The sequence below is a fragment of the Canis aureus genome, chromosome 18, assembly GCF_053574225.1.
Source record: "Canis aureus isolate CA01 chromosome 18, VMU_Caureus_v.1.0, whole genome shotgun sequence".
NCBI classification, from domain to species: Eukaryota; Metazoa; Chordata; class Mammalia; order Carnivora; family Canidae; genus Canis; species Canis aureus.
The window spans coordinates 56,149,865-56,169,335 of NC_135628.1; the positions used below are offsets into that span (position 1 = coordinate 56,149,865).

A 19,471-nucleotide genomic window follows, 5' to 3' on the forward strand; every position below is an offset into this window, starting at 1 on the left:
ATACTTAATGTCCTGTGGGGGTACTGGGTCTTCTCCAAAGGATTCATTCTACTAAGGAAAGCTGCTTTCCCTCAGTATCTAGGGCCTCAACGGTAGGCAGGGAGTGTGGGATGTGGGCCCCATTGAAAAAGAGCAAGGAATGAAAGCAGAGGAGAAGCCTCATACCCTGTCCTGTCTCTTGGGGTAAAATGTGCCTCTGTTGGCCCCACATCAGGCAATCCCCAGACCAGGGCAGCCTCCACGAAGGCACCACAAAGGTCCCAGTGTGGCTGAGTGGGGAGTCCCACACCGAGAGAAGATGTCATCGAGCTCTTGGGGAGGATGGAGCTGCTGTGGGCTGCCAAGGCATAATGCACAAGCCCTGTGGGTGGCATAATGTGGTATTCATCTCCTTCCCTATGCGGAGAGGGGACAGACAGAACAATCCAGACTCTGTCGGCAAGGTCCTCTGGGGAGTTGAGGCCTCACTAATGAAGATGAATAAGAGATGGGATCTGCCCCTCATGGCTGCTGCCTTTGTCACATACATATTCATGGACTGGAGCGACAGCTCCTGGGAATGACCCAGCCAACATAGAGATGAGAGAGGCAAGGTGTGGCAGGGCTAATCCACCCTTGAGGGGGTAGTGCTTGTGGGGTGGAGCACTCTGGGCTGTGAATTAGGGCACTCCCAGAAATACTCTTGAATATATGGAATTTGCAAGCTGATATTTATACCTTTGCCTGCTATAGACATATGAGCCCTGGTATAAGCCAAGGAGCCTTGAAGAACTTACTTAGTACTCAGCTGAGTTCCAGGAACAAAGCCCAACTTTGCTACTTCCTACTCAGTATCAGTTAACAGTAATTCCTGCACCCTCCCTCTTCTGCCTGGCTTGGCCTCAAGGAATTTGCTGGAACTTCATGCTAGAGTTATAAGGTACACACAAAGGCTCAGAACGTATGCTGTATCGTCTCACTTCACACACACAAACCCTTTATTTTTTTTTTTTTGAATCTCCATCCATTTGACCATTCTGTGATGTTACCTCAACCAAGATTTTTGGGCAACTCATCCTTGCCCACCATAGAAGGTGACCTTGGTAGGAGATTATACTTTGTGTAGGGAAATCTGGACAAAAAAATGTGGGCATCTGTACCGTGTTTCTTCAAAAGAGAGTAAAGGTTGGCCCTGAGTCTATACTCACCCATCACTTTGAAGGTAGTGGATTTGTTCTAGACTCCCAGATGTTTTGATATTTTAAATGCTTTATTCCCTGTTTCAGGGCACTCAGCCTCAGTCCCCAGGCAGCATAACCAAAAAGATACACACTGAGCCAAATAAATCAAATGCCTTCTCTGCAGCTGGCCTCCCGTAGGTTTCCACTGAGCCACAGGCTAGTACTTAGCAGCAAAACAAATGTCTAACAGAGCCCAAGAGCCTTACCTGCCTTTCTGACATGATGTAGAGTTGCTCGTGGTCCTTGGAGAAGGCCATATCCCGGAGGACTGGGCCGGGGTCCACCACCTGCACAGTCTCATACTGGAGGGCATTGCCCCTGGGCCCATCCACCCGGATCTGTGGAGAAGAGGAAGAGGAGAGATGATATGAGTTCAGATCCTACACTGCCTGAAGTCCAGCGTCAGCCCCGACACCCTCCCAACAGCTACGGGAGAGGCAGGGAGCTCTGCCCCCAAGGCCAGGCCATGAGGATCTGGGGTGAGAAGCCCCCCATGGGCCTCCTGGTGGGAAAAGCAAAGAGAAGGGAAGGCAGGGAGACCAAACCAGGTATCACAAAGCACCTAGTGTCGTCCTCTCTGGCTCTCTGCCTCAGGCTTTAGTCTTTGAGGCTTGGCTTATAGTCTTCGGAGAGGAGGATAAGGTTGGTATTAGGGAGCAGGGACTGGGAATTGGGTAAACAGTAGGTAACTGAAGCTGCCTCACATGAGAGTGTCATCATGTAACAGAAAGGCGATAGATATTATTTGTTAGATTTGTTCTCAGAAAATAGTTGGGTGTAAGGATGCAGGCTCATTCTTTGAAAAAGCTACCCAGCTATCACTGCCACATCTTTTTGTTTGTTTGTTTGTTTGTTTTTTCTTTTTTAATAAGCATTTTATTTTAGATCACTTTTACATTTATAGAAAACTTATAAAGACAGTAGAGAGAGATCCCATATACCCCATAACCAGTTTCCCTTGTTATTAATCCCTAACATTAGTATGGCACATCTTTGAGGGGAACCAGGCAAAGTGCCAACCCCAGAAGTTTCACACTGAGTGGACTCATTCTGGCCATTAAACCATAGGCTTCTGCTTCAGGCTTAGGACTAGATGTAGGTCTTGAAACCTCCTAGAGGTTCTATTCACATCCCCAGGGAAGGGGACATGAGCATTCCAGGAAAATGCACGTTGATCATGAGTCATCTCCAAACTTCTGAGAACACTTAGCACGGCAGATCACCCCTGGGCCATCCACAGATCTTCCTAGAACTGCTTGCACAACGTGGAGACAGCCAGGACAGACTTTTGCCCATGCTCCCCCGTAGTGGATGACAAATCTAGACAGCAGCTTCCCAACGCCACATGGTGCTCATCTGACCTGGGGTGCCGGCCCAGGTCTCTAGAATCAGAATCATTAGGAGTTAGGAGCCTGAGCTCATAGATTCAGTGCAATCGCTGCCCAGTACTAACAATGCCACCCACCTAGGTTGGGATCAAACATCCAGAGGGAGACAGGGAGAGGCAGTAGCTAGAGGATCACCAAACTTGAGTCAATGCCATTTGTAGAAGACTCCATAAGGTACCCACAGTGTAATTTTAGAGGTTTCAGTAACAAAACTAAAGAAAAAATTATATTCCATATATACCCATAATGCACTCTTACTTTTAATTTTTAATATTTAATTTTTAGCCTCTCATGAGATCAAGGAGAAGAGAAGTTATTCAGAGCAAATAAATTACAGAAGGGACACCACATTAACATCTACTGATGACATCAATTCATCTGAAAGTGCTGCCTCTCGTTTCTGTTGAATTCACTGAACTCTCACACTAGGTTATTTTGTGATTTGTGTGTTTGCTTTAAGGTTTGTTCCAGGCTCGGTTTGTTTGTTTTCCTCTTAAGCACTATTTTTAAGCCCTTCCTAGACATCAGGCACTAAGAAATGGTTTTGCACATAATTCCTTATTGGTGTAATCCTCTCAATCCTGCGGGCTTAGTGGTCATTTGTCCTGACTTTGCACGGCCTCTCCAGCACCCATTCCACCCTCTCTCACCTTGGGGGCAAGACAGGATCCACCCCCTGCGTCCCCTGGGGGGGGGGGTGCTCCCAATAGGGCACAAGCAAATCAGTTTAATCTCACTCTGTTGCCACAGTGATTGAGAGAAAGCAGGTCCAAGCCATCAACATGTGCACTCAGAGCAAAGCAGGGACAAATAGAGTTTTGTGATCAGGCAAGAGAGAATTTCTCCTCACCCTCAGTAGGTCAAAAAGACAGCTAGCTCTAAGAACTGTGGGCAGCCCTCTTGTCATAAAGAGGGGAGTTGAAACCAGGAAAGGTTTAGGTACAGAGATGGGGAAAAAAATTAGTCTTTGGTGATGTCCCTGAGCCACTGAATCAAACTGACTCCAAAGCCTGCCCTATGTCAGGATTTTCTAGTTACTCAAGTTATTTCCTTATTGTTAAAAGAATAAAAAGACCTTTTTTTTTTTCAACATCAAAAGTCCTAACTGCTATACTGATACAAAAGATGAGGAAAATGAGACAGAGGTGCACTAAACAATTAGCCTGAGCTATAAAATCTGGAGACAGGGCTCCTGAGTGGTTCAGTGGTTGAGCATCTGCCTTCGGCTCAGGACATGATCCCAGGGTCCTGGGATCGAGTCCCGCGTTGGGCTCCCTGCAGGGAGCCTGCTTCTCCCTCTGCCTCTCTCTTTCTGTATCTCTCATGAATCAATAAATACAATTTTTTAAAAAAACTGGAGACAGTATTAGAATTAGGTTCAACTCTGAAGTCCATGCTTTTCCTACCACCCTTTACATGAGATCTTGTTCCTTGGTGGGTTTCGTGTTTACCCCCTGAGGCATGCCACCTAGATAAAGGTAGGGGGCTGAGGTCAGGGTCTCTGGTCTATACAGTTCCAGACACTTTTGCCAGTCATTCCTGATTCTGATGCTGAAATATTTGAGCTTGACAAATATTTATTTAAAAAATGAAGAAATAAAAGAAAGCAGTTAAAACTCCTCTCTGCTGATTTCTCATGAAGCTCACTAAGACAAAAACAAAATCAAAAACCAATAAAGGAATGAAAGGGAATAATTTTAGCTCTGAAAATCAAAATGCCTCAGATTCCAGTAGCCCTCCCGCTTCTGTGCCCACCCCCATGCCACCAGATGTCTATCCTGGCCAGGTCCTTCCTTAATCTGAATGAAATGAGAGTTCATGCAAAACCAATTGGGATTACCACCCAAGTCTGACCGCGTGGCGATGGCCTTGGCCCCCAGCCCAGCCAGGCTTCATCCCCAGCTGTGAGTCACCTCTGGAGCTGCAGCATAAGAACTACAAGAGTGATACTGAGCATGCTGGCTGGTCTCCAGCCCCCTAAGGCTGCCAGCAGGAGCAGGCTGCCCTAGGAAATGCTGGTAGATCTGAGTCCATTCCACTGCCCATGGTCTGATCCCCAAGGGAAATTAGATGCAGTTCCTGATCAATCTTCTTTATCATTGGGCCCCAACCCCCTGCTCTTTAGCACAGGTGATGTGCTGGATGTTGGTGGACATCAGAAGAAACTGCGTGAGCTAGGGCAGGGACAGAGGGACATACCCAGGAGGACCTAGGGCAAGTTTTCATGGGCCTTCCCCAGGGAGGCAGGATGGGGTTATGGTACCCCCTTCCACACTCTGCCTGGGGTGGGGGGGAAGCAGTAATTAGAAAGGCAGTCTTCCCCACACCCCTCTATAGTCCACTTCTTATTTCAGAAAGCAGAAAGGAAAGCATTCATTCATCCATCTGTTGGAAGAATCTCACACAGATCTTGGATAAGAGGAGTTTGTGGTAGAAATGGCTGAATGATGGATAATCATCAAATTTAGGTAGGATGGCCCAGCTGCTGGCTCCTTGGGCTTCATGTAAACAATAGCAACAAGAACTGCTAATAACTGTGTGGCTACCACGTGTCAGGTCTGATGCAGGCTTTTTACATATATTAACTTCCCATAACTCTGCAAAGTAAGCATTAACATCCCATTTACAGGTGAAGCACAGAGAGGTTTAGTAACTTGTTCATGGTCACACATCGAGCAAATGGCGTGGCCTCAACCCATACCAAGGTCTGACTGATTCTGCCCATGCCTCCGTGTGTTCATGTACTCTACTAACGCATGTTGAACCAGGTTCTTTTGGTTGTATAAACCTATATCCCTTCTGGAAGTGAAAGTAGTTGATGTTACACAAACCACCCCGGGAGTGCCAGAGGGACCATGTCTGCGCCTACTGCAGTTCTTTTGGGAAAGAATCATGCATATGAATGAAGACGATGCTGTTATAAATTTTCTTTTTTTTTCTTTTTTCTTTTTTTTGTTGTTGTAAATTTTCAAATAATGATCCCTTATATTTTTGTTTTCTACCTTGCACAGCATTCTTAAATAATACTGTCTCATCTGGTGGCTGTAGGATTTTTATGATGTTGACTACTAGTATAACCGTTCTCATTTTGCTGATGAAGAAACTGAGGCGGAGGCCGTTCTGTGCATTACCTGAAGTTCAGTGAAAAACCAGTAACAGTCAGGACTAGAACTCAGGGCTCCCGATTCCTAGTTCAGTGCTTGGCCCTTAGTGATTTAGATTTCCCGAAAGGTTTTGGCAAGGTTTCATGCGAAAAGACATTTAAAAATAATGAGTCTCTGTGGGACTTTGGGCAGTTTGACCGTGGAGAGAGAATCGACTTAGAGGCAGAAGAAGACATGTTTCTGCATGGAAGAGTGGGACTGGGGGCATTTCCCAAGTGCTGGTGTAATGACTTATCTTATTTAATATTTTGTATAAGCGGTCTAGAGGAGGGAGCTAGAAGATAAGCAGATGAATCTAAGCTCTTTGGGATAGCAAGAAGGCCAATGATGGAGATGGACTACAGAAAAATGGTATATCCTCAGCAAGCACTGGGGAGGAGAGCGGCACATGGCTAAAAAGGCTGGGACCATGCATCTCACGGGAGTAGAGACTCGGCCTTGTAGCTCCACTGCCCAGCATGGCACCCAGGACACAGTTGGTGCTCACTAAGTAGTCACTGATAGGTGCGGGCAAGGGTGTGGGGAAAAGGGAACTCTTGGGCACTGTTGCTGAAAATGAAGATTGGTATAGTCACTATGGGAAACAGTACGGAGGGTCCTCAAAAATAAAAAAAAATAGAACTTCTTTATAATCCAGCAATCCTACTCCTGGGTATTTATTCAAAGGAAACAAAATCAGTATCTCAAAGAGATAACTGCATTCCCATGATTATTACAGTATTATTTATAATAGCCAAGATATGGAAACAACCTAAATATCCATTGATGGATGAAAAGATACTATATATATATATATACACACACGCACACACACATATAGATATACATACATGTTATATATATATATATACAAAACATATATAGATGTATGTATATATGTATACGATATATATATATATATATATATATATATATATATATATAATAAAGCCTTAAAAAAGAAAGAAATCCTGCCATTTGCAACCACGTGGATGAACCTGGAGAATATTATGCTATATGAAATAAGCCAGACACAGAAAGACAAATACTGCATGATCTCACTTATATGTGGAATCTAAACTAGTGAGAGTCCTAGAAGCAAAGGCTAGAATAATGGTAGCCAAGGGCGGGGGGTTGAGGAAAATGGGGAGATGTTGGTCAAGTGGCACAAAGTTTCAGTTAGAAGATGAGTAAGCTCTGAAAATCAAACATACAGCAATGTGACTAGAGTTAATAATACTGAATCGTGTGTTTGGAATTTACTAAGAAGGTGGATCTTAAGTGTTCTCATCACACACACACAAGGAAAATGGTTAACTATGTAAAGTGATGGATATGCTAATTAGCTTGATTGTGCCAATTATGTCACAAGACATACAGATATCAAGTTGTATGCCCTAAATATATATAATTTTTATTTGTCACTTATGCCTTAATAAAGATGGGAAAAATGAGTAGTTATTATAAATGGTCAACTCCCGGCAGGAAAAGGAGCCACATTCTACCAATGGGCATGGATTCTTGAGCTGATCAAGGTGTGATCAAGGAATACTCAACGTGAGAGGCAGGAGGAAGAAAGGAGTGCTCGGTGTCATCATTCACTATTTCCCATACTCCGTGGCAGCCCAAGTGGCCAGCAACATGGCAAGCAGCATTCAAATGGGATTTCAGGGGAAAACAAACAAAGCCATTCTCCTGGCCAAGTTCACTTGAATACAGAATAGCATGTTCAGTCCACCCCTGATAAGGTAGAAACATAATCCAGATGCCTGCACCTGGAGAACAGCCTAGGAAAGACACCTCAGGCCACAAAGGCATAGATGAGATCAAAGGAGATGTGTTGGCCAGTGGCTCTGGTTCAGTTGCCAACACAAGAGCCACCCCGAAGCTTGGGAGGTGGCAGCTTAGAACAAACAGGATTTCTTCTTTCACACTATGCAGGTGATACTTGTGGATCACCTGAGCACTGAGAAAGGATGGACATAGAAGTTTATTTTTTTTTTAAGGTAGAAGATGTAAAGAAGCTGATAATGTAAGTTTGGGTGTTTAGACGATGTTATTCTCTGAGGCTAACACCAAGGAGAAGATCAAGTCCTGACCCTACATGCCCCCTGACAGAGGGACATTCTGCATTCATTCATCATCCACAGGGCATTCATGGAACGCCACTGTGTTCCAGGCTCAGAGCCAGCTTCGGTAGAAGAAAGGAGGGTCTTTGCCCTGTCCTCCGGGAGGCCTGTCTCCTAAAGGGCTCAGATACCACACACATAAGGCCAAGTGGCGAATGCTACAACCAAGGGTGTTCATCGGCCTCCATTCCCTCTTCCCAGGAGATCTGGCCACTGATTGGAGTGTAACCAGGAATCATTGGCTCAGCCCCAAGGGAGACTTCAGGGAGCGGGTGTGCACCATACAGACAAAAGGGCTACCAACGTGGCACCTCCAACTCTGCAAATGTGGGTAATAAAACACATAGTGAGTAATATCAGGTTTATTCAAAAGCCACCTTTGGAGATAAAAATCTTTTAAGTCCACAGGAAGATGGATCTGGAGTAGCAAAATCAGTGGTACGAACAGATTTTATTAAGGCATATCCATATTGGCCCAGGGAGAGAAGAGTGAAAATATGAAGGGTCAGAGGGAAGAATCTGGTTCTCTTCACTCAGCACTGTCCTGAGGAGACTGAGTGTAGACGTGTTCTGTGATGGGGTGTGGTTGTCCCTTCAAGTCTTGCCGTAGACCCAACGGAACATTCTTCTAACCGGCGCCGGACAACGCAAATACAATGCCAGTCACAAATGTGGGCCACATGTGAAATTTTAAATTTTCTACTAATGGTGACATTAAAAAGATAGGTAAAATTGCTTAATTAGTTACAATTAGCTTTAATGATCTGTTTTATCTAACACAATGTGTGCCAAATACTAATTATTACTTTCACATATATACAGTATAAGAAATTGTTTGTGATATATTTTACATACGTTCCCTCATGCTACATCTCTGAATCCTGATGGGTATTTTTTTTTTAATTTTTATTTATTTATGATAGTCACAGAGAGAGAGAGAGAGAGGCAGAGACACAGGCAGAGGGAGAAGCAGGCTCCATGCACCGGGAGCCCGACGTGGGACTCCATCCCGGGTCTCCAGGATCGCGCCCTGGGCCAAAGGCAGGCGCCAAACCGCTGCGCCACCCAGGGATCCCCTGATGGGTATTTATGACTTACAGCAAACCTTAATATGGACAAGCCACACTTTATTTTTTTTATTTTTACTTTTTTTTTTTTTTTTTAGCAAGCCACACTTTTAAAGGTGCTTAATGACCACGTGTGGCCAGTGGCTGTCCTACTGGATGGCACAATTCTAGGTTATGGTCATCCCTGCCTTCTGATCTGTACTCTCCAAGCGACCTTGCTAATAATTTGGCTGCTGACAATCCTTCTAGAGGTTCCCTCAGCTGAGATCTTGCTCACTCCTCTCCACGGCTACAACACCTTTGTATCTCCTGGGACCTTCATGTGCTCTACTGTCTTCGTTTTTCTGGAGCTCACAAGCTGTAAACTCCAACCAGCTGTGTGGTCTCCATCAGTCCAGGCGAGTTATAACACACAGCTGTGTGTGGGCTCGGTTCTGATCTAGCCTCACCCTCGGCAAGCTTATTTGATGTGCCCTTGCCTTCTCTTTCTGCATTCAGGCTATAGGCACTCTGGACACACCTCTTGCTTGGCAAGGATTGCCCTGTACCCTGGGTGACAGTCAGAAACATCTAAGAAGTGCTGAGAAAGAACCAAGCAGTCAGAAGAGATGCTACAGGGGAGCACAGTCTCAGAGGCTCCAGTTGCACCTGACAATACTGCTCTAGGGGCAAAGCAGGACCTGGATGGTGTGGGCTCTTGGGGGTCTAGGGGCACAGCCAACTGCCAGTCATGGGGAAGAATTTCAATATTTAACAACCAGTGAGTTATTCACAACGGCCAAACACGCAAGCAGTCTAAGCGTCTGTTGACAGCTGAATAGATAAAGAAAACTTGATATATATATCACATGGATGTAGAGTGTATGTATTATATATATGTAATCCATGCATACAAATAGGAGAATATTATTAAATGTTAAAAAAGGGAGGGAATCCTGCCATTTGTAACCACACAGATGAACCTGGAGGGCATCATGCTCAGTGACATAAGCCAAATATAGGAAGACAAATATTTCATGATCTCATTTCTATGTGGAATCTAAAATAGTCAGACTCAGAAGCAGAGAGTAGAATAGAGATTGCCAAGGGCCAGGGGGAGCGTGGCATGGGGAGATGCTGGTCAAGGCATAAAGATTCAGTTATAGAGGATAAATAAATTCTAAAGACCTAACATACAGCAATGTGATCACAGTGTATACTTGAAATTTGCCAAAAGCATAGATCTTAGGAGTTTGCATCACACCACACACACACACACACACACACACGAAGAAAGAAAGTGGTAACCCTATGAGGTGCCGGATATGTTAATTAGCTTGATCGCGCCAATTATTTCACAATGTACGTATAAATACACATATCACAACATCAAGTCCTACAGGTTAAGCACATACAATTTTTATTTGTCAAATATACTTCCATAAAGATGAGAAAAGCAACAATGGGTGAGCCCGCATTAGGGCAGAGTGACTTGGGCATCAGTCCTGCCTGGACCACGCAAAAACCTCCATCACAACGTCTGGCACACACCGCGCCATCCCCTGCAGGCAGCCGACCCAGGGCAGGCATGTGTGCCCCCGGGGGCACACACAGGCACACCTACTCCGGTGCCCAGGCATCCCCGGCCTGCCCCTCCTGCTCAGTCTGCAGCCCGGGCTACTCCTAGCAGCACGTCCCCCTTTCCCTCCAACCCATCCACCTCTCTTCATCCCTGGCACGGTGAGTGTCTGCGCTGCCAGGCAGAGCGCTATTAAAACATCAGCAGGGTGGCCTCCACAAAGGTCAGCCATCCGGGGAGCTCCTGGCAGCTGCTTGTTTGTTTACTGGAACATTATCTGGGCCGGGCTGTTGATTTACATCCATTGAAGGATTGAACAATAAATATCGGCTCCCAGTAGCAGGCAGATGCTTGCACTAGACCGTTCTGGCTGCCTTCTTGCTTGGAATAATCTCCCTAATGAGCAAACAGTGCCATTCATCTTTAAAGATACAGGCAACCCCCGGTGTCCTCCCTTGCCTCGTTCCTTTCACGTCCTCCCCCAAACTTCCCGGTCAAGGTCTACACTGCCAGATTTCTGGGCCGGGCCCAGCTACAAGAAGGAGAGGGTGGGGTCTCGTTTGGCAGGCCTGGAAATGGAGCTGGAACTGGAGAGGCAGTGTGGGGGCTGACTGAACCCGAGGACCCTCAAGCCTAAACACGGAGGCAAGTGGAAGCCAACCTGGTGATGTGGGCGGCCACAGGGCCAGGTCTCCTTCCCAGAGCGGGGGCAGGGGGTGGCAAGGCTTATGGAGACGTGTGGCCCACATTCAGGCGGTGCCAGAGCCAGAAGTAGACCTGTTTCCCTTTCAGGCAAGTCTCCGAAGTCCCCAGAATCTCAAGGGGCTCCTGTGTAAGCACATGCACCAGACAGACCAATCACTTTGCAAACTGGGGCCTGTGTTGGGGTGGGCAGGGTGCAGACAAGAGGGGGCAGGTGAGGTGCCCAAGGAGGGAGGTGAGGGATTTGGGCTCTGCTCCTCTCAAGAGCCTTGAGCATACAACTTTGGCTCTCTTAGGTGTCCTGGCCTTGATCTGCCTTACTCTGAGGCAGAGATAGCAGGCAGGACCCTTGGTGGGAAATGAGTGACCAGGATCCTCTTTCCTGGGACATTATAGGGCCATCGTGTCTTTCAGGAGGAAAAATAATGAAACTTTTCAATCTTATTTATGCAGTCTACGTAACTGGCACCCCCAGACCCTAAGCGACATAATCTGGTCACTGTCACTCAGCATCTTGTCACACAGGCTGAACAGCAGGCACTCGTCCTAGAGTGCCAGCATCAGGCAGTAAGCACTCCTAAGTTGAATGAATGAATGACCTGAGAAGTTAACTCTAGGCCTGAGTTGCCATAGTCGGAACTGTTAGGCACACACACACATACTCCCAGACACAAATGCACAGTTGTGTACACACGTGCTCGCTCTCTGTCTCTGCAGATGAGGCCACGTCTCAACTCCCACGTTCCCCTTACAAGTCTGAGACAACGTGATGGAGGGCAGGTGTTTCAGCTCCTGCACAGATGAGGAGGGACCGGGAAGGGTGTGTGGGGACACCAACATCAGCTGTGAGTAGGGAGGTGGCTTGCTGGTTGTAGGGTTAGAGCTCCCGAGGGCAAGGAGCTCCTGCCATCTCCATTTCCCTGGGGGAAGAGGTGCCTGGTTTGTAGGGTGGCGGACAAGACGGTCTGTAAGTTCACAGCCGGGCCTGCGAGTCTCTCCTCCACCAAGGGCAGCTCTCTTGGGCTCCAGGCCCTGGCTTACTGTCAATATTCCCCTGGCCCTAAGCCGTGGACACCTGGACACAGAGCTTCACTTGTAGTGTCACTTGAGGTTCCCCTGGGACTTTCATTCTAAAATCGCCCCCCCTGCCTCTCTGGCTCTTCAATCTCGTTTCCCGGCTCCACTTTCCTTTTTTCCATAGCTCTGTGATTACTCACTTATTGCACTATAGTTAGTCTCTCCTGCTAGAGTGTAAACTCCACAAGAGCAGACATCTTTCTCTTTCATGTGCACTGATGCACCCCCAACCCTTGAGCCATGCCATGTAGTAGGTGCTCCATAAATACCGGTTGAACAAATGAATGGATGGAAATGTTCAAACTACTCATTGACATCATAATTTGTCTCACGATGCAGAGCTCCCTAGTGGCACAGGAAGGAACCCAGACCAGTTGGGGGTGTTCTAACTGGAAGATTCAGAAGCAGGAGAGGGATGGCAACTGTCCGGCCCAGACCCCAGTGGCCAGCAGGGCCCTGTCTCGCCAGAGTGGACTCACCTACATGCCACAGCCCCTCTTCCCAGCTTCGAATCCCAGGGCTCAGGATGTGGGCTTAGACCCTGCTCAGGCTGCCCCAATGAGGGTGCTTTGTTTTGATTTCCTGATTCCAGCCAGGAAGAAAAGGATGTGAAAGGAACTGCAAGAGTATAAACAGTAATTAATTAGACAAGCCCTGTGTGTGCACGGATCCCGCGCTGTGTTACCAAACACTCTGGGGAAAATGAGTCCCCTTGGGTCTCTTGCTATGCACCCACAAAACTGAAGGACAACTTCTAGGTTGCCAATAGGACATCTTACCTTGCACCTGCCCCAAAAGGAGAAATGGGGAACAATGGCCTCCATCCCTCCGCCACCCTGGTTGGGTGTGACACAAAGAATAAGATACAGGTCTAGGAGTGAAAGATGTTGAAGAAATAAAAAGGAAAGTCAGTAGGATTGATATGAAAGAGAAAAAAGGTTCAAACCAGCATACCCCAAATGTGAAATACTGAAAATCAGCCTCTCTTGCCGCACCTTTGCAAGATACTCGCTGGCAAGTATAGCAGGTGCAAGTTATGGGTTGGAAACCTTGGTGGGTCAGCCAGACTGTGACCCCAGCCACCATTTATTTGAGTAACCCATACCCCAAAGCCTTGGGTGCCACTTCCCGTGTGCCTGTGGCCACCACGCAGCTGGACAGACTGCACCTACTCCTAGAAAAACAAGTGGAGATGAATAGTTGATTCAGCGTATGCCATGAGCTGCGCCATGTGCTTTACACACATCAGCTGGTTCAGGGGCTTGGCAGATGGACTATGCTCATCCACGTTACAAAAGACCAGAGTCCTCTGCTCCTGAGACGCCGTGTGCAGGAAGAAGGGCCTGGGGGCAAGCCCAGGAGCAGATGGTGGGAACCCCACCTCTGCTACTCAGGAACTCTGGCGTAGATGATCTGCCAAACTTTGAGGATCACTTTCCTCAGATGTTAAACAGATACTGTTATTCTTATTGTGGGAGTCTGATCATGTTCCAAGCATATAGAACACTTAGCACAGAGAAAGTTCCCAGTCCAGTTTCCATAAATGTCAGCAGTGATTACTATGGAGGCAATTCCAAGGAATCGGTTCCCACGATTTCCACTCTTGGTCAGTGGGAGCAGCAATCATATGTGCTGTCAAGAGACTGGAAGACATGGTCCACAGATTGGGTTCCTAGCATCTTACGAGGTCATCTAGGGGTTGGAAAGAGAAAAGGACCCACAACTCTGCTCTGGGCCGCCTGAAGCAGATGAGAAAGGGGGCACTGCTGGACAGAGGGGGCAGGAAACTGGATGGGGAAGTGTCTGCGCCCACAGATGGAATGTTCAGATGGGCATTCCACCGACGTGGATACAGCCGCCTTCACACAGCTGCCCCACAGCTAGAGGAATTGGCTGGGAAACCCTGAGTCTGGCTCAACTTGGGCATGATTCAGAAAACCTGTGACATTATGGAGAAAGAAGAAAACAAGTTCATGCCTATGGTTTGGGCGAACCACAGGAGGGGAAGTGGGGCACCGCAGCCTGGCCTCAGAGAGAGAAGAGGTGTCTCTGAGGACCGATCGGGGGCAGAAGGCAGAGTCAGAGCTGGCAGGATGCTGAGAAGCAAGGCCAGTTGCCTCAAGATGAAGCAGTGCCCTGCGTGGTGTCAGGGACAGTGTCAGACCCAGACCCCCGAACTCCTGGTTCTTCATCCACACTCCCCTTCTGCCTCTTCGAGGACTCAGACAAGTCACTCTTCTCCTGGTCCTCCTACACAGTCCTTGGGCTCCGGGCGCCCTTGCCAGGTATGGGGGAGTATTTCCTCTCTCCCCCCACAATGGTTGCAGTCACACAGGGGTTAATGAACAAGGTACATCATGACAGCAAGGGGCTGATGTGCGGTCAGCAATTCTCTCCTCCTGGAGACCTAGCTCCTCCGGGGTGGGATCCAGCAGATGCTCCATGCAGCTGTACCAGAACGAGGAGAGACCCCTGTCCAGCTGGAGCACCCAGGGAGAATGGGCGTAGGGCGAAGACGGGAGATGGATGGGCTCTCGCATGAGCTGTGGCAGGATCTTTAGGATCTTTAGGAGTCCTAACCAGGCGGGTCCTAGCTTAGAGAACAGAAGCTTCTAGCACAGAGTAGAGACTCAAGAATCAACTGTTGACTGCATGAAGGGAGTAGACTTTGTGTAGTGTTCTCCGGGCTCAGAGGCAGCCCCCCACCCCCAGCCTTCACGTCTCCTAGCTATGTCCTCAACCTCACCCCCTCGGCCCAACCATCCTCTACATTCTGTCATCAGCACCCTAGAGCGGAGCCCAAGTCCTTGCCCCCAGGCCTCCCCTTAGCCCCGACCCCCTCCAGGAACACCCCTGTCATCCTCTTATTGCCCAGCAACCCCCAGACACTGCCCACCCAAAGCAGGTGTGGGTGCAGCACCCACACAGCCTTGCCCCTGCTGCCAGGCAGGGGGCCTTCCTCTTCCCTCCGGGACTGGGACCAGCCCGCTCCTGTTCACACCGTTTCCCTCACCCCATTCCTTCCTCTAGTCCCCTCCCTGCTTCCTTTCAGCCACCTCGGGTGCGTCGACCCCTCGGAACCTGGGGTGGGACACTCCTCCAACACCTTTCTCCATCCCACTCCTACTGCCTCCTGTCAGGTCACCGGAGGGGCCCGCACAGCCTCTGAAGCCACCTCGTGTCTCCGCAGGTGTGGAGGACTATCGCGACTGACCCCACACTCCGGGTGTGCTGACTCCAGCCACGGGGCCAGCATCCTGGGGGCAGGTGTGCGGCCCGGCGCCTAAGCATGGGCTGTGTAGCCGGCCGGGCTGGCGTCCTGATTCTGCCTCTTATTAACGTTTGTGACCTCAGGCAGACCTTCAGGCTTATTTAATATCCTCAGCTGAAATATCGGCTCAGAATTCCAAGCTCAAGGTTGCCGGCAGGGTGTCACCAGGCTCTTACTCAACTGTCTGGTCCATAGAAAGCAGTAAACACACAGGACTGCTGGTTAGGACGTGCTGTGCCCAGTGAGTATGAAGATGAGACGGTGTGACTGTGACGCTCACGCAGCACAGCACAGGCCCCTGGCGAGGACCCCAACAGCTTTGTGAACACTAGAGCTGCTTAATAGCAGGTTGGTAAAGCAACAAATGGATGCAGGAGTTCTAATCACACCGGAAAAAGATCAAGAGGGTCCCAGCCCCTCAGAGACTCTCCCAAGGGTACAGGGTTTTGAGTCCTGTCCTTAAAGGACCATCATAGCTCTTTCTAGCAGTGAGGGCCGGCAACAGCAGCCAGCCCTATATGGTTCCTGCTTGTCAGACTGTTTGGAGCTGCCTGCGTGAAGCCCTGGGACTGTTGCTTAGCCTCTAGGCACTGTTTGGCAATTTCCTTGACAAATAAATAACCCAGGGAGCGTCAGACAAGTGCTTATCACCTCGACATCTGCTCTCTCTGATGAGCTCTGCTCTGGGTTCTTTCCCTACAGCCTCATCAAGCTGCTGGGGGATCAGCCCTTTCGAGGGGTGCCATCCAAGGACACCTGTGTGTGTTTCTGTGAGGCTGAGAACAGCCTCTATTTACTTAGTGCAAAGTACCAAGGCGGTGGCTTCCCCGAAGACAAACACAAGTCCCCAAACAAAGCTGGGGCCTCAGCCATTCACCCTCCGGGCCAAGGGGCACCCTCCCTTCGGGAAGGACTTTGGTCAGAGTGACACCATCTGGCTCCTGGCTGAATGGCTAAGGGTTCCTTTCAAATGTCAGTGGATTGCAAAGTCCTGAAACAGGCAGAGAGTCAAGCTGCGCTCATTTGGTATCTACACCAGAATTTCAAAGTGGCACTGGCTCCTGAGCTAGCCAGGAACTTACTTTTTTTTTTTTTTTTCAGTATGGCCAAAAAGAGGATCGGAAGTAAGTGTGGGATCCATTTCGTGTTTACTCAAGGCTCAGCTGGGCAACACTCTCTCCAAGAACTGCCCCCACTGTTTCCTGGTATAGACATGATGCCTCGTGCCTGTACTCCAGCAGCACTTCCCTGTGTGCCTCGATCGTGGCGCTTGTGGCTCATCACGACGTGGGGTCTCGCGTGCGCACTCATCTTTCTCCTTGCCTCTATGCTTCTTGAGAGCAGGGCTCTGTCTTATTCATCCAACCCAAGGCCACAAAGCCAGTGAGTAGAGCCCCATACTGGGTTAAAGTTCACTGGCATAAAATCTGGCCTCAGCAACAACTGACAAAAAAAAAGCAGGTGCCACAGTGACAGGGTTCATTATTGTCCAGTAAACAGTATCCGGATCTTCTCTGAGGAGCGGGCTTCCCTCAGTGCTGTCTCACAGCTCACCAAGTGTTACTTATTTTGTCCTCTCCATCCCCACACATCTCCCCCCGCAGCCACTGCCCACATTTTTCTTTCTTTCTTTCTTTCTTTCTTTCTTTCTTTCTTTCTTTCTTTCTTTCTTTCTTTCTTTCTTTCTTTCTTCTTTCTTTCTTCTTTTTTTATAGCAGCTACTCTGAGAAAGAAACACTTGGAACTATTTCAAATGAGAACCCAGGAATTCATGAGGCCTGGGTGAGGCATGTGAATAGTTTGCAGCCAGAAAATCCGCTCCCAAAGACACTGTGGGGAACAGCCTTCCCCGGGCTTAGAATTCTGGAGTGGAGAAGGACGTCCCTGTCCGGGTATGACATCACCAGACAGTGCTGGAATGCACAGATGCAGAGAGCCGTGGGGCCCCAGGGCCAGCAGGGAGTTTGGCTGCGATTCTCACAAAGGGTCTTTTGACCACCCTTCCTCCTAGGAAAACCACAGAGACCCCGCTTTAAGCCGCCCCCACCCTCGGCTGAGGGGCCTAAAGACACTCTCCTAAAGTCAGATGGGTGACCTTTGATCCAGGCCAGGGAGAGTCTGGAAAAAGCATGAGGTATCCAAGCTGAAGGGTCTCGAAAGGGGGGGGGGACCTCAAAAATCCCTGTGCCTGTATGGGATACTCGTTCTGCCAGAAGCTTGTGGAGTTAATTGTAGAGAAATGCATTTTAAAATAAGATATTGGAAAACCATCCTCTCCGTCACCGGCCACAGTTATTACAATTATTTATACAGCATCACCCAGCCCGTGTTTCACAGCAATTAAACTATTGATCTCACGACTCTGAGGCACTGCACAAAGCCCACAGCCACCGCTCTCGCTCCTGTGGGAGATCTCTCTCTCCACGCGCTCAGATGTGGAAACTGAGACCAGGCAGCAAGTAACCCAGGGCAGGAACGTCACTGATTGGGTTAGTAACATCAAGAATCAATATGTTGATACGATATACCAATGCCATATTAATGTCTTAATATGTTCCTTTCTCCATTTGGCCAACACTTAATTCTGAATGTCAGGATGTTGTTTTCCTGGCTTGGCCAAGAAATTATGTGGTGCTGTGATTAAGTACATGGGCTCCAGAGCCAGCTCTGCCATGAGCTAGCTATGATACTTCTTGGGGAATGAGTCAACTTCGCAAATCCCGTACTGTCCTCATTCGTAAGATGCAAAGAAGAACTGTACCTACCACATTCGCTGACAGGAAGAACTAATAAGTTAGTAGATGAAAAGCATTCTTAGCACAGCACCTGGCACATCATCAATGCTGATCTAGAGTTTTTAGTTATTATCACAGTTATTTCATAGGATACTCCAAGGCACATCCCTCATAACTATGTACCATGGTTACATCACTGGTAAGGGAGAGAGGCTTGGTCTCCTATGCTTACTTGACATTGAAATTTATCATAGGACGAGTGACACTAATTCTCTTCCTGATGGTCTGAGGAAGAAGCTGGACCCCACCTCTCTGCATCTGGCCTCTTGGATGTGGGTATGGATGGTCCTTGAGTGCCCATCTCCCATTCTTCCTACCACACTCCACCTCAGGGACATGCCCTTATAACTTCTAACCTTTTTCTTCAAGCCTAGAGTCAATATTAAGCCACTAATGGTCATCCAAAGTCTTATTTATGAAATTCCTTGTAGTATTATGCAGTGTATTCTGAAGATATGGTAAGGGATACAGTGTGTTGAATGGTGGCCGTCTGGGGCCATGTGGAAATAATTCCCCTTTATAAGACTTTTTGCTGTAGGAAACTGCATGTCCCTGCAACATATCTTTCTCATTGGATGGTGTGAATGGAATAGACCAGACAGTAAAAGACTGTGATGTTCATTATGGCCTAGTCCTCAGGCAGTGGGCATCAAGGAGAAGAATGGAGGTAGAAGGTGATGAAGCTTGAAGATTGGTGACAACTCTCAACTGTCACACCTGGATGACCAAGGGGACGGTGGGACCAAGGACAAGTTGGGTCGGAGATATGAAGATAAAGAGTGAGTCTGAGATCTGTTAAATGTGAGGTGATGATGGCACGGCCAGCTGACTATGTCTGGTTGCCTCTGGAAATCCGGGACTGGCGCTTCGGTAGAAAGTGGTTGCTAAGGATCTGCCTTTGGCCATTGCTGCTAGAGGTAGAACGTGAAATTGTGACATGATGACATTTTCCAGAGCCAGAATTTAGGCCACTGTGCAGGCTGGCCTTCTCACCTTCTTGCTGAGGTCAAATCTGGCACACTTCATGGATTACAGAATACAGCTTGGCAAGTCACTGGTGAAAGGGAAGAACACAGGTCACATTTTCCCACTTCCCTTTAGGTTGTCTCCAAACAAACACA

General features: G+C 48.1%; 1 protein-coding gene across 3 annotated transcripts in view; it reads right to left on the reverse strand.

Annotated features, from left to right (window-relative positions):
- PLXNA4 (plexin A4) overlaps positions 1–19,471 on the reverse strand; it is a 427,922-nt gene that overhangs the window by 155,033 nt on the left and 253,418 nt on the right. For all 3 annotated transcript variants that reach the window (XM_077857378.1, XM_077857377.1, XM_077857379.1), the window contains exon 4: positions 1,427–1,558. In XM_077857378.1, the coding sequence (XP_077713504.1) occupies positions 1,427–1,558 (132 nt within the window). The remainder of the gene's footprint in view (positions 1–1,426; positions 1,559–19,471) is intronic.